This window comes from Annulohypoxylon truncatum (assembly GCF_022578515.1).
Source record: "Annulohypoxylon truncatum strain CBS 140777 unplaced genomic scaffold F4807scaffold_38, whole genome shotgun sequence".
Taxonomy (NCBI): Eukaryota; Fungi; Ascomycota; class Sordariomycetes; order Xylariales; family Hypoxylaceae; genus Annulohypoxylon; species Annulohypoxylon truncatum.
The window spans coordinates 73472-95101 of NW_025953824.1; the positions used below are offsets into that span (position 1 = coordinate 73472).

General features: G+C 50.1%; 6 protein-coding genes across 6 annotated transcripts; 4 read left to right on the forward strand and 2 right to left on the reverse strand.

Annotated features, from left to right (window-relative positions):
* Positions 1-1223: 1223 nt before the first annotated feature.
* Positions 1224-3912, forward strand: F4807DRAFT_464146 (uncharacterized protein; the record flags this gene model as incomplete). The annotated part of the gene is made up of 2 exons (XM_048002079.1): positions 1224-1442; positions 2773-3912. 2 exons carry the CDS (start codon positions 1224-1226, stop codon positions 3910-3912), a joined length of 1359 nt encoding a protein of 452 aa, XP_047850435.1.
* A 1234-nt stretch (positions 3913-5146) lies between these two features.
* On the forward strand, positions 5147-7578 carry F4807DRAFT_464147 (sphingomyelin phosphodiesterase; the record flags this gene model as incomplete). Its single annotated transcript, XM_048002080.1, has 5 exons — positions 5147-5371; positions 5432-5518; positions 5582-5838; positions 6075-6811; positions 6923-7578. 5 exons carry the CDS (start codon positions 5147-5149, stop codon positions 7576-7578), a joined length of 1962 nt encoding a protein of 653 aa, XP_047850436.1.
* A 902-nt stretch (positions 7579-8480) lies between these two features.
* Positions 8481-11305, forward strand: F4807DRAFT_464148 (V-type ATPase; the record flags this gene model as incomplete). The annotated part of the gene is made up of 7 exons (XM_048002081.1): positions 8481-8939; positions 9063-9105; positions 9171-9192; positions 9260-9393; positions 9466-10079; positions 10239-11189; positions 11249-11305. The coding sequence occupies 7 exons, from the start codon at positions 8481-8483 to the stop codon at positions 11303-11305; spliced, it is 2280 nt and encodes a 759-aa protein (XP_047850437.1).
* Positions 11306-11950: 645 nt separating this feature from the next.
* On the reverse strand, positions 11951-14724 carry F4807DRAFT_246726 (uncharacterized protein). The gene is made up of 2 exons (XM_047994348.1): positions 14311-14724; positions 11951-14232 (listed from the first exon to the last, which is right to left on the reverse strand). The coding sequence occupies exons 1-2, from the start codon at positions 14575-14577 to the stop codon at positions 12268-12270; spliced, it is 2232 nt and encodes a 743-aa protein (XP_047850438.1). The 5' UTR covers positions 14578-14724; the 3' UTR covers positions 11951-12267.
* Positions 14725-15202: 478 nt separating this feature from the next.
* Positions 15203-17277, forward strand: F4807DRAFT_440970 (phosphatidylserine decarboxylase). The gene is made up of 2 exons (XM_047999339.1): positions 15203-15901; positions 15970-17277. The coding sequence occupies exons 1-2, from the start codon at positions 15513-15515 to the stop codon at positions 17180-17182; spliced, it is 1602 nt and encodes a 533-aa protein (XP_047850439.1). The 5' UTR covers positions 15203-15512; the 3' UTR covers positions 17183-17277.
* A 1567-nt stretch (positions 17278-18844) lies between these two features.
* Positions 18845-21044, reverse strand: F4807DRAFT_453709 (protein phosphatase 2A regulatory B subunit; the record flags this gene model as incomplete). The annotated part of the gene is made up of 4 exons (XM_048000498.1): positions 18845-19211; positions 19263-20518; positions 20576-20938; positions 21024-21044. 4 exons carry the CDS (start codon positions 21042-21044, stop codon positions 18845-18847), a joined length of 2007 nt encoding a protein of 668 aa, XP_047850440.1.
* Positions 21045-21630: the final 586 nt, after the last annotated feature.

The following is a 21630-nucleotide window of genomic DNA, read 5'->3' on the forward strand; positions in this document are numbered from 1 at the left end:
CTTCAAGGTAGCCTTCATGGTCGGTTAGAAATGGAAATTTTTCTCTCACGCTAAGGATATATTTGATTGTCCCGAAAAGGAACTTCTCTAGCGAAGATAATTGGTGGCGCATGAGAGATGATCTGTACGAAATTTAATGCGGTCTAGTTTTCATCACTCATGACGACACCGGTGGCTAGTTTCATCTAGATCCTGTCAACCCAAATGGAAGTTATTTGGGTTGCCAGCCTCAAAAACGAAAATCCCCGTGGCCCGAAAATAAACTGATTCTGGGTCTGACAATTGACTGGCGCAACTGTAAGCACGATATTTCGCGATTGATTCCGTATGGCACGGCAACGGTAGGAATATGAGTGGATATATGTGGGATGAAGAATACGTTCGTGGGGTTTTCGCACTTTAGACTAATATCATGGGTCGAAGTCGTACGGAGACATGGTTACACTCGGCTCTGAATCGAGAACCCCAGACTCGGATCGAACCAGTCTCTAGTCGAAGGGGGGACGGGAGCGAAGCTAATTGAAAGTTCAATTTGCGGTCGAAGAGCGAGGCACCTATTCGAACTTCGAAGACGGCATCTCTAGTCGAATTTTCGACATCACATCACGCAAGTTATCGCGATTGAGGTGATCAATCACAAAATTATGCCAATATCACCTAAGTGTTTCTTCCAATCGCAGTCGCGTTACGCCAACCTTAGACAAATGGCGTTACCATGTTACGTGTATGTATGTAGTGGACACGGGAAACGGCTACGGTGACAAGCAAGACAAATATCAAATGAAACTCTCGGCAGCAGCTCGAGATAGGAAAATGCGGGGCAGCAAGGGGTTCCTCAAGGGTTACCTTATCCCCAGCATCTCATCGAGAGAACGGGCGGCTGCACCGACAACACATGCATCGAGGTGAATCTTCCCGAGCTCAGGTACCAATGGACGGCCGTCAGTAACGCTCGTACGGCCAAGCACAATTACATATATCCTACGACTCATTATCTATCCTCTATCCTATCTAGAGTCGCACTTCAGATAATGCACTCACCTGCATAGCATATATCGTCGCCTGGGTACCTACCAAGTCGATCACATATGTCGTGTTACGAGTCATCAGCTAACTTAGTCTGCGCAAGTAGATTGCCTCGCTCCACAAGTACTTACTTACCTAGGTACGCCTGGGTGAACGGGAGACGAGGCGAAGGCCCCTCTACAAGGACAGACATCATCATGCAGCAGGGTCGAGAACTCCTTGCAGGTAATCCAGGCAAGAATACATCTCCCGGTAATCCAAGAGCCAAGCTCCAAGCTCCAAGCTCCAAAGAACCCCCCACGCTGGCCAGCGTTGCAAAGTTGCACCCTTATAAAGAGTGGTCCTGCAAGACTCTCCCAAATTCACCTAGCTTGTTACCCCCAAGACGTCGACCACGCGCCCGAGAAGCTGATGCGGTATGGCGCAGTATGTAGATGATATGTCGAGAGTGGCTGCATTACCTAGATGTCGCTCGGCCCCCTTCTGCACCCCTCTGCACCCCTCTGCAGCTAGCGGCTTTCCCTTTTAGGGCAAATGGAGGGCAGGATGGCGTGCATACGCGCATATACTATGTAGGATGTTAGTTCGTGCCCAGGAACATCCAGCCAGGTTCGCGAAGCTAAGTCGTAGTGTAGGAGACTACTACGCAGTATGCCATCCAACAAAACACATAAATAAGGTTTGGTGCCCCCTTTTCGCCATTCACCTCACCGGTCGACGTCGGTCTGCTACATGACAACCAGTCGTCGAGGGTCGCATCTCAGAAAGACCCCTTACCTACGGAGATCTACCTCGGGTTGTTTGCAGCTGCATCTACCTTGCATCCGCGGCGATAGCCAAAGCGACTACGGCGCAATATCCATAGTCGCGTTCCCCCATACGCCCCTGGTTCCGGAGGCCGCGACGGGCGTCGATCCCTGTGGGATTCTGGCATCCAAGGGTTCGCCAATGGTGCCATGTCACGCTATCTAGACTATCCAGACGACCGAACTGAAGTTGAAGCGTTAAAAAGAGGCCCTCTCGAGGGCTTCTATCCGTCTGTCAACCAACAAGACAGCTCAGAGCTAGTCCACTACGAGATCTAGTGCTAGTGTCACAGTGTGTCTCCAGGACTAGTAGCCCTATCGCGGCGCCTATCTCTCGAAACAAGCCCTTTTTTTCTTCTCTTTATCTTTGCCTCCACCTTAGGGTTGAAGTCTATCTATTTTACATTGTTTCTTTATTTATATTTCCCCCCTCTTCCTTTCTTCGCCTCCATCGTCTGTTCTCGTCCTATTATACCATAAAGTTCTTTGTTGGGGCCTAAGCCGAGAGAAACCCGGAACTCCAGTCAAGAAGAGAGGCGATTTCGCCAATCACAGCTCTGCCCGGGTCTCCGTTACTCCGTCCGTGCGTTTTAAGGGTCCTGCGTCCCCGATCTTCGGGGTCGAAAGCTCTGGCCATCAAGTCGTGATCTACGGCGTCACAGATACGACACACTCACATTCTCATAATGAATGCTCAGATATCATTTCTCGTAAGCTTCCCTTACTTCGAACTTCAATTTTATTACTCCAAGCCCTTCTCCGCCGCATAAAAGTGACCATCGTCGTTGCAATTATCTTTGAGGTCGAGTTACGAAAGGTAGATCCATGTGTAACGCAAACCAAGCAAGACTGTCCGCTCATATTCTGGTACAACCTCGCCAACGCAGGCGACAAACGAGTCGCGAAAGTTTAGTTACTGTACTGACTCATATCACTCTAGGATGGGACGTTCCGCCTGATACACATCCCCTTACAATTATACCCGAACTTTCTTCAGCCTATACTACAGGTCCTTCTACCCCAAGGCGGGGATGATTCTCTCGCACCTGATGCTGAAGGCCTTAGCATTGACAATAAACATGGGTTTCTCAACATAAGCATAACGCCTGTCGAATGTTCAGTAGTGTGTCACAGTAATTGGGCCAAAAATGTCTTCGAGCCGGTCATTAAGCGTCTTCCCCCAAACCTCTCGAAGACGGTTACGATCTCGAAGGACACTTATCTAATCCTCTCGGTGATAAGTGCTGGAATGGATGCGGGAAGTCGAGTTATGGACTTGACTTGCCCTCTCGCGCTAGCAGGTGTACCTATCTTTTTTATAACGACCTACTACTCGGACTTCATCCTGGTACCCAGTAAGGATCGGCAAACTGTTGTTCAGGTGCTCCTCGCCCGAAATTTCGAGTTTGACCAGGATGAGTCGGCCTACGTATCGCCTAGCGCGATGTCTCATGTTCGTGGCAGGAGTCAGAGCAGCGATCCTCCATCAACGCCACCACCATCTAACGTAGCAGAACTGCAAGTGCGGACTTTTGAATTATTAAAGAAACGAAACGTCGTCCCGTATATAAGTCCTTATCTCCGCTTAGTACAATGTTCCGGAAGGGATCCTTCGCAGATGGTGGATTACAGTCGACGACCATCTTTGAATCGGCACATGAGCGGCAATGGGCATCGGAGGAGTTGGCTCGATAATGTCGATACGAAATTATATACCAGCCTTATCTCTGTATTGGCCAAGCAACCTCGGTTTCTTTCGATTACCCTAGCTCAAGAGGACCCTCCGTCGTTATTATTGGATAGAGAATATCTCGGTGTTTTTGGCGACTCTCTCGTGGGCGACACGGAAGGCGATCTTGTGCCAATTTTCCTCGATCTCGTGAACCTCCCTCTTGAGGCCACCGGTATCGTTTCTGGAGTCGCGGGAAAGCTCATCCAAGAAATGGGAATGGACGATACAGGCGTCAGCAGCGAGCTCTCATACCTCTCGACAGCACAGGCTGGCGCTGTTATTTTATCATGCGAACAGTCTATGAAGGCACTCGAGGTATTAAAGCCTTTGCTGTCTAAGGAGCAATGAAGGCTTTAATAAGGATAAAACTGTGTAGGATATTGGCACACCATGATACCAAGGGGCGGAGTTGGATGCAAGCAGTCTACGAGTACGAAATTACGACGGGACGACATGATGCTTTTCCTCACTCGCACAAAAATATCACGGCATATTAGAATAAGCGGTTGGCATTGGCAAGCATCGCGAGGTCTCAGTTGACAATTTGGCTTTGAAATATTCCCACCTCTTTTTTTTGTGTCACACTATCTGGATTCCCCTCGGCGTTCTTGGATGGCGGATAACAGAAGGAGCATAATAAGGTCGGGCAAGTACATCAAAGGTTGCGCTACTACGTATGAGGCAAGGGAAAAAACGAGCAGAGATAAATTGTAGGCCACCTGGAATCACGGGACAGATGGCGGGTCTAATTGGATTGCATGAAAAGATAGGCGTTGCATCTAATTGTATCGGAGGTGTTTTGAGACATTCTCTGTTGAATACGCCTTTTCTGCGATGTTGTTGGTAATTTACATCGGCTGAGAAGTTGCCGATGTGAAGCTAATGAGCTCCTTGGCCGTTAACTGTGCGGCTGATATCTGGCGATACTCTCTTGGAAGGGGACATAAGATTAACCGGGTAGAAACTCAACTCTAACTCAGACGCCCTGCTTTTCATGATTTACCGGGTTAGAACATGTTACAGCGCAGATATTCTAATGCTAGTGGACCCTGCATATTCCATGGCGATGGGATAAGAAACCTGGATTTCGTCATTGTCATCATTGATGTCATACCCACGCCGCCGCATGAACTTATTCTGACCAGGTGTCTGACTACGTTATTACTATACTATATTATACACTAGACTAACACAGAGATCCGGTGACCGGCGGGGCCTGCTTCGCTTCAGATCCGCTACCCGTCTGATGTGTCCGCTAGCTCCAACTCCGATTGGACTGTGCCAGGTTCGAGTACGCAATAGAATTTAGACAAAGGAATACGGAGATAAGTCACATATTTGGTGGCTGTTTAACTAGGTACCTATCACCTATGCGGCTATCTACGGATCTCGGAATTACGCTTCGATTGCTTTTTGTAAATTGGTAATCTTTACCTTTTGTATGTGTAACGGCTTGATGTGATGTGAACCTTTTATGGCTATCGACCATATTCGAACGAAATCGGGAATCACACGTCTGAAACGACTTTTTCGTAAGCTAACTACTGCAAGCTTGGGTAGAATAGGCCCGAGACGTTCAAAGATGCGGATACCCTCGCTCATTACGATCGCGGCGTTAGCCGTCCGAGGGGGGAGTGGTGGTGGTGGTGGTAGTGGTGCTGGGTTCCTTGATCCCGAAGGTGGGTCTCAGAAGGTGTTGCTACGTCCTGATATGAGAGGAAATATACCGGACGAGCTAGATCTAAATGGTGTAATCGCCAGCGTTAGGGAAGACGCGCAGAGTCCGGTGTCGTGCGCGGTGTGCGAAGTAAGAGCCCGTAATTGGGGTGTGTTTTTATATTTGCAATATATACTGACTTTTAAACAGACGGTCCTGCTTCAACTCAAGCTTGCGGCGTTAAGAGGCGATGGGTTCTTTGTGGATGTCACAACGGAGCTCTGTAAACGGGCCGGCGTATGGACTCCCCCCTTTTCACCAAGGCTTCCTTGTTACCCCTAGGAGGCTAATATTGCTCAGATCGAAGACGACGATGTATGCGAGGGCGCTGTGGCCCTAGAAGGGCCTGTCATCGCGCACGCTCTGCGCGGGATGAAGATAGGATCCAAGACGTCGCGCTTAGCTTGTATCGCGCTCATGGGACTGTGTCCGTACCCCGAGATTGAACCTCATGACATCTCGTTCCCGTCGCCGAAGCCGAAGACTAGGCGACCGCCGCCTAGCAGCCTGAAACCGCTGCAAGTGGTGCATTTCTCGGATATTCATGTCGACCCGCTGTATGTCGTCGGCGCTGAGGCGAATTGCTCGAAGCCGATTTGTTGCAGGTGAGGTGACCCCTGAGTTTGGATTTGCGTGTATGTACCTTGCGTTAAAGGGGTTGAGGCAATGTCAGTCTATATTGCGTTCAGCCCTCCCTTTTTATCTATAATCTCATCTCACGAAAATTTCCTATTTAATATTTACTCTAGATATAATCCCACCTCGAAAGATTTTCATACCTAACATTTCCTAGAGAAAATGCCCTCGACGACTTTCCAGGTCATAAACAGGCCAGCCCGCACGGCGAGCACGCATGCGACGCCCCCATTAGCCTGGAGGAGAGCATGTACGCGGCGATCAACGCCATCGCGCCAGACGCGGCCTTTGCCATCTTCACCGGAGACATCGTCGACCACGCCATCTGGCGTACCTCGCGAGCGTACAACTCGCGCGTCATACATGACACCTATGCCCGTATGGCGAACGCCGGACTGCATGTATACGCGACGGCCGGGAACCACGAAGTTTCACCCGCAAACGCGTTTCCGCCTACAGAGAGCAGCGCCGAGGATGAAGTTAGCGACGGCACGAGCTGGGTCTACGAGTTGCTGGCGGAAGTCTGGACGAAGTGGATCGGGCCCCGGGGTGCGGACACGACGAGAGACTTCGGGGCGTACTCCGTTCGGCATCCTAGCCGTGTGGAAGACGACGGGGCGGGCGTGGGCGTGGGCGGGCTAAGGGTTATTTCGGTGAATACGAATTTGTATTACGACCAGAACTACCGCATGTACGAGGACCCGATGGAGAAGGATCCGAGCGCGCAGCTTGAGTGGCTTGTACGTGAGCTGGATGCGGCGGAGAGGGCGGGCGAGAGGGCGTATGTTGTGGGACACATGCCGATGGGGAATAGGGATGCATTTCGGGATGCGTCGAATTATTTTGATCAGATTGTTAGAAGGTATGAGGGTGTTATTGCGGCTATGTTCTTCGGTGAGTTGCCCTTTCTGCACCGTCCCCCCTTTTCTGGAATTTCTGAACGAGTCTTGGTACTTGACTTAGGAAAGGGGGAGCTATGGGGAATTAAACTGACGGAAGAAACAGGCCACACTCACTATGACGAATTCCAGCTCTCATATGCAGATTACGGTGATAGATCACACATGAACGCACTCGTCACATCGTACATCGCGCCGTCGATGACGCCGATGTCAGGGCACCCGGCCTTTCGTGTGTACGATGTAGACCCGGTCACTTTCGCCGTCCTCGATGCTACGACGTATATCGCTAACATGAGCGATCCCGAATTCCCGTCCTCCGGGCCGAAATGGACGAAATACTACTCGATGAAAGAGACGTACGGACCATTAGCAGGGAAGGGGTCAGACTTAAGTAGCGAGCAGGAGCTAACGCCTGCATTCTGGCACAACGTAACTGAGGCTCTCGAGAAGAACGAGACGGCGTTCGAGGAGTATTTCGGGAGGAGGTCCCGGAGATGGGGGGTGGGGATTTGCAATGGGGAGTGCAGGAGCACGGAGATATGCAAGTTGAGGGCCGGGAGGGCGCAGGAGAATTGCGTGCCTCCCGGGTTGAGGATCGGTAGCGTTACTGAGATGAAGAATGGCCGCAAAGTACTTGAAGAGGAGGAGGAGTGTGGGGGTTCGGTTATACGTGATACGCTGGGGAGTATAGCTGTAGATGAGAATACGTTGAGAGACTTTAAGGAGGTAGTAGCTGAGAGAGGGATTCTGTATACTTGACTCCGTAAGAACTTACATATCCTCGCAATTCTTTCGGTATAGCAGATGCATGGTGTGAAATGATCTAGCTGTTTAGTCTAGATGCTGGCCTTCTCCAATTAGTGTTCAAAAATTGTCCTTTGCGTCGATGAGTTAAGGGTATATCTAACTACAAAATTTTCATATTGTAACCATAAACGAAGACGTAACTACAAAGCTAGTAGTATTCATCCTAAAGCTCTATAAAGCTTTCCTGTTCAGAGCTAAAATGTAACTGAGTTCAGAGCTCCCTGTTCATGGGTGACATTATCCAATAGTCTCTCCTAATTCTCTTTAGGACACTATTTGTCCCCGCGGCCGTAGAAAAGGCCAATCGGTATATTATATATTGACCTATACGTCATAGCAGCTATAGTGCTGCTCTCCAATCACACCTACATCTATGCAATTCTTGGTAGCCAATATATTCTAATATATTCCTAGCTGCCGGTAGTTAATGTGGAAACAGTATCCCATTGGCCCATCTTATCCATCGTAATTCAAAAGAAATAAAGCAGGAAGGGAAATGGAGTGTACATTGAACAGAGTCGACGATTTGAGTCTAACCGTGTAATACCACGATAAGAGAACTGGCCAAGCGGATGCTGAAACGGAGCTATTACAGGAATGAGGGGATTTCAAGGGAGGTTGGTACTTGTACTTGTACCGTTCCTAATACCTGGAACGCTTTGGTAATCTCTCGTACCGGTGACTCGTAATCAACATCATCTCCCGGATGCAACATGCGTATTGATTACTTTATTACTTTCTCAGCAGCAAAGCGACTCCTTAGAAATATATCGGACCTGGCCCTCGACGACCTAGTCGAATATAGCTTCATATAGAGATACAGTTCACGCTATTCAACTACACGTTATTGCTGCATGCTCGGGTTGCGACCGACGCTGCGGGCCCGGCCTTCGCTAGTGGACCTAATCCGACGGGGAAACCACGGCCAAAGTCCTAACTCGAGCCCAAGTTCAAGCCGGCCGGGTACACCTGCACAATCTGCGTCACCTGGCACTGGCAGCGCTTTCTTTACCAACGGTAGCACTGATAAGGCCGCTAAAGCCACAGAGTTGATAGCTGAAGCTTCTAGCCAACCGCTACCCCCCAGCCCGTTACTATTACCAGCTACTAACGATACAGCCACACCTGCGACTAGCTCCACAATCGTCACAAATACAACTACAACCACCACCGCAATAACCACTCCTTCACCTTCGACGTCAAGCTCCTCACCTAGAGCTGAACCTTTACCTGTGCTTGCATTACCTGTCCCAACAATTTCCATAGCTGAGGAGCCGCCCGTAACCCCCAAACAAACTCCCAAAATGGCTCCGGTAAGCTTCATCCACTGCCTATTCGTCAATCTTTCCGTAAAGCCTGGAACAAAAGAAACAGCTTGTTTTGGTTCTGTCTCACTGCCTTGCAACTCTGGTGTCTAATGCGTTTGGTAAATATAGTCAGCGAAAGCCACGAACGGCGACAAAGATGGGCTCAACAGCGGTAGGTAACCCTGCTATCGTATAGCTTGCCATCTATTTGGAGCTAATCAAGCATGATCTGTATAGGCAAGATTTACTCCGTATCCGGGTTCGTAAACGTCGCAATACCTCTCCCTGTAGCTTCGAGCTGGTAAACTAATAAATGCTTGGAATAGACCCGTCGTGGTAGCCGAGGACATGATTGGAGTTGCCATGTACGAGCTTGTAAGAGTCGGCCACGATAACCTAGTCGGTGAAGTCATTAGGATCAACGGTGACCAAGCCACCATTCAAGTCTACGAAGAGACCGGTGCGTCGTCTCTCCAATACCCATAACATTAAATAAGGAGAGAAGGAAATAAGAGCTAATAATAAAGTATAGCTGGTATAACCGTAGGCGACCCCGTTCAGCGTACCGGCAAACCTCTCTCCGTCGAGCTTGGTCCCGGTCTATTACACAACATCTACGATGGAATCCAGCGACCTCTCGAGAAGATCTCCCAACAGTCCCAGAGTATCTACATCCCGCGTGGTATCGCGGCTCCCGCCCTCGACCGAACCAAGAAGTGGGAGTTCACTCCTACCCTCAAGGTTGGCGACCACATCTCCGGCGGCGACGTGTGGGGAACCGTCTTCGAGAACTCGTTCATCAAGGTTCACAAGATCCTGCTGCCTCCGCGAGCAAGGGGAACTATCACCAAAATCGCCGGAAAGGGCGAGTACACCGTCGACGAGAAGATCCTCGAGGTCGAGTTCAACGGCAACAAGACCGAGTACGGCATGATGCAGACTTGGCCTGTCCGTGTTCCACGACCGACGACCGAGAAGCTTTCTGCCAGCAACCCCTTCATTGTCGGTCAGCGAGTCCTCGACGCTCTTTTCCCCAGTGTCCAGGGCGGTACGGTGGCTATCCCTGGTGCTTTCGGATGTGGAAAAACCGTCATTTCGCAATCAGTTTCCAAGTTTTCAAACAGCGACGTGATTGTCTACGTGGGCGTATGTATTACTGAGAGCCTTTTTTTTTTCCTTTTGGTTGGTATCTTGGGAGTGAAAACTTCCTAGTTGAGTTAACTAAGGGGTTGTGGCTCCCGGGACATGCTTAAAACTCTAGAAATTCTTCTCTAAAGGAAATTATACTGACTTCTGTGATTATAGTGTGGAGAGCGAGGAAACGAGATGGCTGAAGTCTTGAAGGATTTCCCCGAGCTGTCCATTGATGTCGAGGGCCGCAAGGAACCCATCATGAAGCGAACTACTTTGATCGCCAATACCTCTAACATGCCTGTCGCTGCTCGAGAGGCTTCAATCTACACTGGAATTACCGTAGCCGAATATTTCCGTGACCAGGGAATGGACGTGGCCATGATGGCTGATTCCTCATCTCGATGGGCCGAAGCTCTGCGTGAAATTTCCGGCCGTCTCGGTGAAATGCCTGCTGATCAGGGTTTCCCCGCCTACCTCAGTGCCAAGCTGGCCAGTTTCTACGAACGTGCAGGCAAGACGAGCTGCCTTGGCTCACCCGAGCGTGAGGGCAGTGTCAGTATCGTCGGTGCCGTCAGTCCCCCCGGTGGTGACTTCTCAGACCCCGTCACCAGCTCTACGCTAGGTATTGTGCAAGTGTTCTGGGGTCTCGACAAGAGGCTGGCACAGCGGAAGCATTTCCCTTCTATCAACACGTCCGTGTCATATAGCAAGTATACCAACACCTTGGATAAATGGTACGAGAAAGACTACCCCGAGTTCCCACGGCTGCGCGACCGCATCAAGCAGCTCCTATCCGACTCGGAAGAGCTGGACCAGGTTGTGCAGCTGGTAGGAAAGTCAGCGCTGTCGGACCCGGACAAGATCACGCTGGACATGGCGACGCTGCTGAAGGAGGACTTCCTCCAGCAGAACGGATACTCGGACTACGACCAGTTCTGCCCGATCTGGAAGACGGAGTGGATGATGAAGCTCATGGTCGGCTTCCACGACGAGGCGCAGAAGGCCATCGCCCAGGGCCAGAGCTGGGCCAAGGTCCGCGAGGCCACGAGCGACCTCCAGGCCCAGCTCCGACAGCTCAAGTTCGAGCTACCGAGCGAAGGGGAGGAGGTCATTGGCAAGAAGGTATGGTCTTTTTTATTCCACTCACTTGAGGAGAGTAGTGAATACTAACTCAATATTAGTACGAGAGCATCCAGCAGACCATGTTGGATAAGTTCGCCGCAGTCATGGACGAGTAAGGGTTATTTTTGAATCTTTTACCCTACCTATCTTACCCTAAAAGCTTAAACGGGGGTCTGTACATAAGACGAAATGCGGTGGAATGGAAAGGGGGATGATGAGAAGAAATGAGCATGCTCGAACCGACGAAATGAAACAGTATCTGTGTTTGGGGTAGTGTAGTGTTATGAATTAGTACAATTGCATCTTTAAGTTTGCGCCTTTTTTTTTCGTCGTGAAGTAACTTGAGTTTCTATCGGTATACACTTGTCTCGATGCTTGAGCTAGGTAGTTGCCTGAAGAATTACATAGGTAGGTATACAATACAAATTGAAGCATCACATCCATGAAAATTTATCTTTCGAACACTGATCTTACACCCCCACTCTACATAATACAACATAGATCGGTATACCGGGTTAGATATTTAAGGCACACAAGAAGAACTCTAGCAATATAAGTAGGTAAACTTTGCCCTTAGAATGGTGTGTTTTATTCAGCACGATCGCTCATGCCCACGGATGTTTCATAGCCTCTTTTCCACGTCCCGTTAGCCACGCGGACCCTCAACCCCCCCTTTGCCCCGTAACTAACTTAAATTCGTTCCCTTACACGCAAAAAAACTCCGTCCAACAATGGTGTACAAGAAAACCGCCCGAGTTCCAACGAGGCGGTCGTGTGTTTTTTTAATCTGATACAAGCAAGGAATGAATGGGTTTTTTCTTCATGGCTATGCCAGTATGGCTGTGGCTCTGGTTGGTAGTATCTCTTTCGTAAATTCACGGGCGTAGAAACGCAGGGGCTTAGGTTATCGTAGGTGATGGGAACAGACCGGAAAAACTAATCGTTGAAAATCGGTGCTCGATGATTTAAGAGTCGACAGTCCCGCCACTTGACAGGATGCCCGGGCACTCAAAATGGGTCTTCCCTGTCCATTTCTGTTCATACCCCTTTTCTTCGACCAGATATTGTAATAGAAGGTTTACACGCGGATCAGCGGTTCCTCTGCAGCAGGTGGCCGTTCATTGTCCCTCTCACCCTCCGCTGCCTGCTCATGACCCCCTGATTCGTTGTTGCTAGCAGCCGGTTCGCTGCTCTCGGCACTCTGCTCTGCATTTGCCGAACGTTCTTGTCTTTCTCGCTCTTCGGTAGCAGCTGCCTCTGCCTCTGCCTCACGCCGTCTTCGCTCAGCTCGCGCTTCCGCCTCCATCTGCGCGATGTGTCTCTCGGCTACCCCTGGTGCGATACTAGCGAGGAACAGTATGCCGGCACGCTCCAGTCTCCTGACCTGATCCATCAACCAATTCGCGTTGGCATCTCGTCGCCGCTGCACTAGTCTAGCCGCAGTATCCGCGGGATCGAGTTCCCCTTGCTGTCCAGCATTTGCTGCAGCGTCGCCGTTCCCGCCTCTACCGTGCGCCTGTGCATCTCGCTGGTGGCCATCAGCAAGAGGTATCAAGTTCTCCAGATGCCGGCGGACAGGAACCCAAAATTGGTCGGCGAAGGGATTCAGGAGTCCCATATTTACAAGGAAGAGCGTGATCGCGATAGAAACGACAGTAATCCAACGAGACCAACCAGAAGTAGGCGAGGTAAACCACCATATGAAGAGACCTAAACGAATAATCATCCATATGTGAGGCCAGAGTTGTGCTATTCTAATCGCCTGTACCTGCGGATTATCCGCGCGGGCAACGGCGTGCCCTATTTGAGGCTGAGGTAAGTGCTGATGCTGGTTCTGAGGTGGTTGAGGTAAGCCGTGCTGTGCCTGGGCTGGTTGGGGCGGCTGAGGACTATGGCCTGCTTGAGGATTGGTTGCGTTAACTCGTCCAGCTTGGGGGAATGGTGGCTGGATAGTTGGTGTTGGTATCATGTACTGAGGGTTTAAGTGATTATAATGAGTGGGGAATATGGGAAGTGGTCTCTGGCCAACTGGTAGGCCCATAGGTTGATATGTGGTTCGGACCTGAGGGCTGTAGTATGCCTCTCCGCTGTTGTTGAATAAAAGAGCGCGCGGTCCCGTCGGGGAAGACAGAATGTATACTTCTGGTGTACCTTGAGACGGCAGTGTTTGTGCTTGGTTTGTTGGCGGACTTCGCGTTCGTCCAGCTGCTCTAAGTGGATCAGGAGTAGCCGTGCCACTACCCGCTCGAGACGCAATCAGTGGTGTTGTAACTCCAGGGGGGATGGGGTGGTGAGCCTGACTAGCGGCAAGGTTGGCCAAGGAAGAGTTGCTAGCGTTTCTACGCATGGCATCGGTCATAGCTCTAGTAGCTGATCCGGCATCCGCGGACCGGAAAATACTTTGAACTTCATTGTTGGATAGTTGACTCCCATTAGGATTGGGGCGCGATAGTACGCTCGTGTCGGGTGCTGGGAATGGCGATCCTGTTCTTCCCGGTCGCTGTAGCGGATTTACGAAAGTCTCGTTGTAAGTGACGCGCCATTGTAAACCATTGGGTCCGACTCCTTCACGAACCGTTGTACGGGTGCCATCTGGCTGGAACGGCGAAGCAGTCCTTCCAGGCGTATTAGTCCCGGGTGTTCCCCTCAGGTTAGTAGGAGGTATGCCCTGCGCGCCCTGCGTGCCCTGCATAGTCGGTCGCCGATTCTGATTAAGACGAGCCGTGTACTCATCCAGACTTCTCATCCACTGGCTGTATTGATCTGGCGTAAGGTGAGCAGGGGGGTTAACCGGCTGGAAGGTGGCGGTTGGACCCAGGTGAAAGCCAGGGTAATTAAGCAATCCGATTCGGGCGTGTGGTTGGGCTTGGAAAGGACTTGCGTGGTGATTCTGGTGCGGGTGAAATTGGGGAGGGATATGAGTTCCGGTCGTCGGCGGCTGGTTTGAGGTGGTCTGATGAGGAGCGTTCGGCGTAGACGTTGTTCGACCATCGGAAAGATCTCGTAGAACTAGATGCAGCGACTGGGGTTCTGAAGAGCGAAGCTATATTTTACAAAAAAGTAGTTAGACGATAATGTCCTTTAATTTGTGGAGTACCATGTATTCGCCAAGGAAACATACTGCTTCTTGTCCAAAGACTTCGATCATTGTCTCAGCATCCCGACCCAGTAGGCGACCTCGATGGATAAGGCGCTGAGCCTCGTCGGGGGGTCTTGTGATAACAACATTTCGAATTCGCTCTTTTAACTGTTTGACGGTGGCATCCTGTGGTAGTCCCTGGACCACGAAGGGTTGTGGTATGCCGATAGATGGCGATATGATTTGTAATGTGAATGTTGCTGGCTCGGCCCCAGCTGTAGTAGCTGCGCCAGCTACTTCGGACGCCATCGTGAACTACGGTTACTGTGGAATCTCCTCTAAGAAAGGCGCGTTTTAAGGGGATATGTGCGCAGGCAGTAAGTTCTAAAAAAGCGTTGCGCATTCACCTAAGTAGGTTCAATACTCTCAAGTGAGAATAGAAACCATGTCAGGCAGGCGTGGGGAGCATCATCAAGGATTACCCGCAAGAGACACGTTTCCACGTTTCTTGCATGTGCCTAGGCTCGGAAAGGACTATTAGGAGACGATAAGAAATTAATTAAATTAATCAAGACATGAAGTTAATAGAGGAGCGGAGGAAGGTTAAGGTAGGTAAAGGAGGGAAGATATCGTTTGGTCGTCGACACCTGGAGAGTTGCATATTAGTTGAAACGGAATATTCGAAAGTTGTCAATGCAAGCTGTCCATGTCATATTTGCTTACCTAATTCCCCAACTATTCTAGCAGGTACCTTCTGTACCCTTGTAAAGTTTCCATTTACTTTTTCCAAAAAGGAATAACGCCCACGTTGCCAGGTTACGTATCGGTACGTATCGCTCAGTATCTACTCCACCTTAAACTCTGCCAACCTCTACCGCCCTAAAATTGAGCTGAAAAGAGAATAGGCCATAGCTCTTTTGACTTTCAGCTCCACTAACACTGCGTCATTGAGGGTCAAACTGAAGGTGCAGTAGCTACACTATGCAATATGTAGGTCTATCAGAGATCTCGAATGATTTCAATCCTTAAAGTCTAAACTCCTCCAATTAAAACCATAGTTTATACAGAATTGAATGACCCCTTTTCTTCTATTGACAGCTATTAAGTATTAAACGAATGCCATTATCCTTAATTCAGTACCATCTTTCCTATATGCGCCGACTTAAGACTAAGCTATCTTAGCGTCGAGGTTTCTTCAAAATCCAAATGACATTATTCTAAGATTTTAAACCAGAACGTAAGACATGTCAATGGCAAGTCTAAGTTCGGCCACGATCCGAGGGTATTCGCCCGCATCGATGCGCCCCCTATCGTCATGTATGCTACGACAGACATACACTGCTGCGACACGACGATCAGCGAGACAATTCGTCGCTACTCCGAAACGATGCTTCCATCGATCGTCACATAAATATCAGAATAATGAGAGCTTCGGTTCAAGGTTACGGACTGCGCTGAAAGATACGAAAGTAAGGTGGTATCCTATACCCGTAGGCTTGGGAATTGGTTTTCTCGGTCTCGTACAGTTCTACAAGACCCAAGCTCGTGAGAAGGAAAGACTCGACAGGGAGGCTGCCAATGAGGATGGCATCCGCCCCAAAAAGCGGCCCCGAATACGACCAGATGCTCCATGGTATGTGCTCGACGCATGGTGGATCACCAGACTCGTCATTGCTACAATGGCTGACCCGCTCTCCTTAGGCAAGTACAAGTAATGTCAACACTACCGCTAAAGGCTATGTCAAGACTATGGGGGAAGTTCAACGAGCTCACTATCCCGTATTACCTTCGGGTCCCGGGCTTCAAGCTTTACTCCTTTATCTTCGGGGTGAATCTGGATGAGGTCTCCGAGCCAGATCTTCACGTGTACCCGAATCTTGCATCCTTCTTCTACCGGACCTTGAAACCCGGCGTCCGACCCCTAGACCCCAATCCGGATGCTTTGCTGTCACCATCAGATGGGCGTGTGCTCCAATTTGGTAAGATCGAAGGTAACGAAATCGAGCAGGTGAAGGGCATGACGTATACCATAGATGCGCTATTGGGCAAACACACGCCCACACCTAGCGTGTCTGGCGTGAAACTAGACACAGACGACCAGACGACCACACGGTCGCCAAAGCGCGGCGACGAAGAACTCGTCTCTTCAGACGAGGAATTCGCACGAGTAAACGGCATATCCTACACCTTACCCAACCTCCTTTCCGGCCCCGACGACGGCCACGAGACCAAGCGTCTCGACGACCAAGCCGCCACTCCCTCCAGCCCCGGCGCCGTCTCCGAAGTCCGCGCGGACCTCGCCCTCGGCGAAAAGCCATGGTACGCGCTGGTTTCCCCGGACAACCGCACCGCGCTCTTCTACGCAGTCGTGTACCTCGCGCCGGGAGACTACCACCGCTTCCACTCTCCCGCGAACTGGGTCGTCGAGCGCCGGCGCCACTTCGCCGGGGAGCTGTACTCGGTATCGCCGTACCTGCAGCGCACGCTCCCCGGGCTCTTCACCCTGAACGAGCGCGTGGTCCTGCTCGGGCGCTGGCGTTGGGGTTTCTTCAGCTTCGTGCCCGTGGGCGCGACGAACGTGGGCTCTATCACCGTCAACTTCGACCGCGAGCTGCGCACCAACTCCCTTCTCACCGACACCGCGGCCGATCGCGCGGCCGAAGAGGCTTCCGCCCGTGGCGAGCCATACAGTGGGTTTTCGGAGGCGGCGTATGGTGCGGCGAGCCGCGTGTTGGGAGGCCACGCGCTGAGGCGCGGCGACGAGATGGGCGGGTTTAAGCTTGGAAGTACTATCGTGCTCGTGTTCGAGGCCCCGGTTGCCGAACATCCAGGCGCGAAGGGCGGGTTCGTCTGGGCTGTGGAGAAGGGGCAGAGGGTTAAGATGGGACAGGCTTTGGGATATGTCAAGGAGTAGGAGTAGTAGAGGGGAAAAGGAGGAATGTATATATGCCATTCAACATAACTGCTGGCAAAAAAAGGAAAGCCCTTGTCTTCTCGAAAAAGAGAGATTAGTTAATGATAAAATCTTCGTAAAGAAGTATTAAATCTATACTTGTCAATACTTATCAACACCCGTCTTCCTCCTAGGTAGCTGTAAGTATGCTTCTACAGTCTCTAGTCAAACCTACGTAGAATACCTATGTACGTAATCCAAGATACCCCAGACCAAGAGGAACAAGGCAGTCCGTAAAAGAACTTTTCCTAAAAGCTGCTTGCTACTAGACAGACGGGAGTTAGTCCAGATGATCCAAATCAGTCCATCCACCCCAACCTCTTAAAAAAAGACCCTGGATTTTTGACCCCAAAAAGAATAGAAATTGATGCTAAGTACAGATGTTGGAAGAGGAATAGGTACTGTAAGCAGATACTCCCTCTTGCCGGAAGTTGCCCAGCTCTTTGACATCTCGCACTTTGCAACAAGCTCACGGTCCTCAACAACATCTCTCTCCTCGTCAGTAATAAACCACTTTCGGCGACAACTCAACTGATCCACTCCATAGTACCAACTGCTCGTCTCCAGCGATCAAACCCTTGGGTTAGACAAACTCGACAACTCCATAACAGTACTAACATCTCGTTTCAGTCTCGGCGACATCTCACTTCATGACAAAGGGTACATGGAATACTCATCACCATCGTCTCGTTCGTTAATTAGGAATACTCAAAGGTTCATAGAAGAAGAGAAGACAAGACAAGAGAAGAGAAGAGAAAGAGGAAAAAGTTGCGTGTGAAAAAAAAGAACACCCCGCGAAGAAGAAACAGGTCTATGAAGAATCGATCGCATTATCGTTTGCAAAGTAAAAAAAAGAAGAACCGCGTTGTCATCTCATTGCCCTGTTTCCTTCCTCTAGACGCCGCAAAAAGAGTCAAAAGCTTTTTTTTGTTTCAACTCGTCAAGTCCTGATGACAAATGACAACAGGTTGACAAAATCCGTACATGTGGGAGTTATCACGCCTCCTGAAACTTTCCATCTCACCCTCCTTGCACTCGCCTCGTCGACGTGCGTCTCAAAGGATAGTCCACCTCTCTTATTTCTCCAGATGTATTCTCTTGCAACGATAATCACTTTTGTTGGGGTCTCTTATTCGTAAGAGCAGGCGTAATTCCAGAGACACGTAAGCCAAACTCTCTGCCTATTCCCGTTCGCTATAGACGGTAGGCGAATTTGAATGATGAAAGAGTGCCGCCAAGTATGTACTGGAAAAGAAAATACCTGGCACCTGAGATGTACCCCACATCCCAGGGATCGGCCAAGCCAATTTGTCACCTACGGGTCCGAATATAACCGCAAAACTCACTTTCCTAAGTCCACCCTCATCGGTTTCGATCGGAACATGGATCATGCCCACAATAATAACATGATCGATGCCGAGCGTTATGGGAATTAGGCTGAAGGAGTTGCAGTTCGATGGTTGCTGAAAATAATGGGCAGTGAAAATGTATGGTGTAAATCGAAATGGAATTTTGGAGGTTTGTGTAAACCAGCTCATCATCACTACAAGGTCTATCGCCAGAGAATCCTAGTATCACCGGAACGCGATTCGTCGAAATGTTCCTAAGGAGAAGAAAACAAAATCATCGGCTTCTTGCAGATCCCGTCGAACCTTGTCGTTCGTGGGTATTCGGACGGCGATTACCTCGATCGGCATCCTGTAGCTTCAGTGAATCCAGCCTTTTTTGGTTGTCCTCCGTAACCGTGTCAGCCTCGTCAACTCGTGGCAATATGTTCACCTTCGTGGTCGGGTGACCGTTTCCAGACGTGCCGTTCGACTTCCTCTTGTTCGCTTGATCCGTAATGGCAGCCCACTTCTTCTCGCGAAGAGCTTCTCTCGCAGCAGCGTTGTTTTGCTGCTCCGTATACTCGTGCGAGCAGTCGTCGAAAAGCTGCGGGTTGATCTCCATAAATAGCTTCATCGCATTGTACACCATTCCGTGGATAGTCCTATTTTGTCTTGTTAGATCCAAGAACTAATCCCTCCTTCAAATTGCTTACCTATTCCAGTGTCCTTTAGAATTCTCGTACAGCGGCGCAAACATAATGGGTAGGATGATCTCGACATTGTCGCTTACGAGGTTACAGAAATACTCGTTGTTCCAGAAGTATAGAGCTCGCTCCGCAACTTGGAAATGCGGGCTTGCGACCGATTTTGCAAGCTGGTGGAACAGGGGCTCCTGAACCTTGGCGAACTCGGCAGGATCCATCACCTCGAAAATGTCTTCTACCTCGTTGAGGTACATAACTTCCTTCGTGCTATTTACCTTAGGCCAATATCGAAGAAGGCCAAGCACAACATCCTCAGTCAGGGACGCATCCTTTTCTAAGAATTGAACGATGCAGTACGCCAGTTGGGGATGGTACATGCTAAGACTCTTAACTTTGTGGAGTGGTAGCAACACTCTGGTTAGAAATAGCTTGTGCTCCTCCTTGAGGGGAAGAGCAAATCCATTAATAATAGATCCTAAAATTTCCAGAAGTTCGGCCACGCCGTTGAACCTCTCAGTCTCGTAGGTGAACTGGAAAAAGACGTTGTTGATCGAACGTCTTATGAAAGAACGAAGGTTGAGGAATTTTCCGTAAATTCGATGCAGAGTCGTCTTGAGGAAGTCTCTCTCGCGGGGATCCTCCGAGTCAAAAAGCTCCAGGAGCTGGAGCACGAAGCTATGGTCGATGTAAGCCTTGGCGATGTTGGTGTTGAAGTCTTGACTCTCGATGAATCTCAAAAAGAACTCGTAGACGACCTGGATATGAGGCCAGGCGACTTCAAGAACAGGTTCGTCTTCCTCAGGATCGAATGCCTCGCCTTGGGGGTTCATTGGTGGAGGGATCGGGCGGAACAAGTTCTTGGAGAACATTTCCACAACGCGGGGGTACATGGGTTCCGTGATAACCTGGCGGTTGTTGGCTACGTAATCAAGTAGCTCGTGTAGAGCTAGACGCTTGACTTCCTTGGACTTCATGTCGGCACTAGCATCATTAAAGTCAAAGATGACGTTGCACTGATCAATCTTCTGCATAAAAAGTTCCTGTCGACGGTTGGGTGATACTTCGTGGAAGCCTGGAAGCTTCTCCAGCTCTCGGTGCGTCGATATATCGAATCGCGACGAGTTCTGTCTTCGAGGTGTTCGGAGACCCTCGGGGACGTCCTTCGGTGTCTGGTGGAGACGATCAAACATCAACGACTTCTGGCCAGCCTTAGGTGGTGCGAGGTCGTGGGGCATTGTCTCGGCTGCGCCAGGAGGTGGAATGTGCTAAAGAAAGCGAGATTAGTAAAAAGTTTCGATTTTGTTAGTAGGAGAGTAACATACTGGAGCACTAGGGCTAATAACCACAGTAGGCGGGAGAGTACCGCCGTGTCGAGAAGGAGTAGCAGCGCCATTTGGTGATTGCTGAGATGCCGCGTTGCCAAATCTATCGGGGGCGGCACCTTGACCGGGTGCCTGACCAGCCTGGGCTTGCAAAGCAGGGTTGCTATGATCACCGCCGTGTGTTGCAGCATTGTTAGGGGGAAGAGGTTTATTTCTAATGTCGTTCAAAGTCGATGTGGACGAAGAGGGAGTCAATACAGGCGACTGGTTCTCCCGGGAACCGCTGGAGGAGGGCGAAGCTGTTCCATCCTTAGCATCCTTATTTTTCTTGGAGGATTTGCTATCGCCCTTCCCTCGCGAGAGCTATTGAACGATGGTTAGTTGGCATGGTATGCTAAAGGTTTGTCTACGTAGAGAAGAGCCAACTGTAACCAAAGGGCAAACATACGGCTCGGCTGAAGCGCTTCATCTTGTAGGTCACAACCCCTACTGATAGTGGGGTGGGGACGCCCGACTCTCTCTACTTTCTCTCTTTAAGGGATTCGTATAGGAAATTGAAGTGGTGTTAATGCGGATAGACGCGTCGCTGTGGTGGATTCCGAAAAATCCAAAATATGTAACGTAATTCGGTATCGGGCCTGGGAAAGGTTGCGTGATCGAAGAGAAGAGTTATGATGTGAATTTCACCGTCTGTTTGAGGCGAGGGAAGAATCAAAATGATAGAAGGGTCCCAAGATTTAGGCGTAAGGAGGTGGGCGGCGGCGCGGCTACGGCTGTCGCATAAGGTGGGTAGGTAACTAGACTTGTGACGGTCAAGGATAGAACATTAATAGCAATAACTTCATGTAAGATGGCTCAAATTGAGCCTCTTAGCTTGAAGGGCACGAGTTATTTGTCGATGTTCAGTGTCGGACACCTCAGATATGAAGTTTGAGTTGTCGTTGTGGAAGGTGGAGAAAGCGGCCTACTAGAAGTACTGTAGGCCCGTTGGCTCTAGGGAGTTTAGGGACTCTAGGGACTCTGGTGATCTTCCAGGGCTAAGGGGACGGCATATG

Coding starts and splice junctions, on each gene's coding strand:
- F4807DRAFT_246726 (XM_047994348.1), bottom strand. CDS start 14,577: ATGGCGTCCGAAGTAGCTGGCGCAGCTACTACAGCTGGGGCCGAGCCA. Junction 14,233..14,310: donor AAGTCTTTGGACAAGAAGCA/GTATGTTTCCTT, acceptor TGTAAAATATAG/CTTCGCTCTTCAGAACCCCA.
- F4807DRAFT_440970 (XM_047999339.1), top strand. CDS start 15,513: ATGTCAATGGCAAGTCTAAGTTCGGCCACGATCCGAGGGTATTCGCCC. Junction 15,902..15,969: donor ATACGACCAGATGCTCCATG/GTATGTGCTCGA, acceptor CGCTCTCCTTAG/GCAAGTACAAGTAATGTCAA.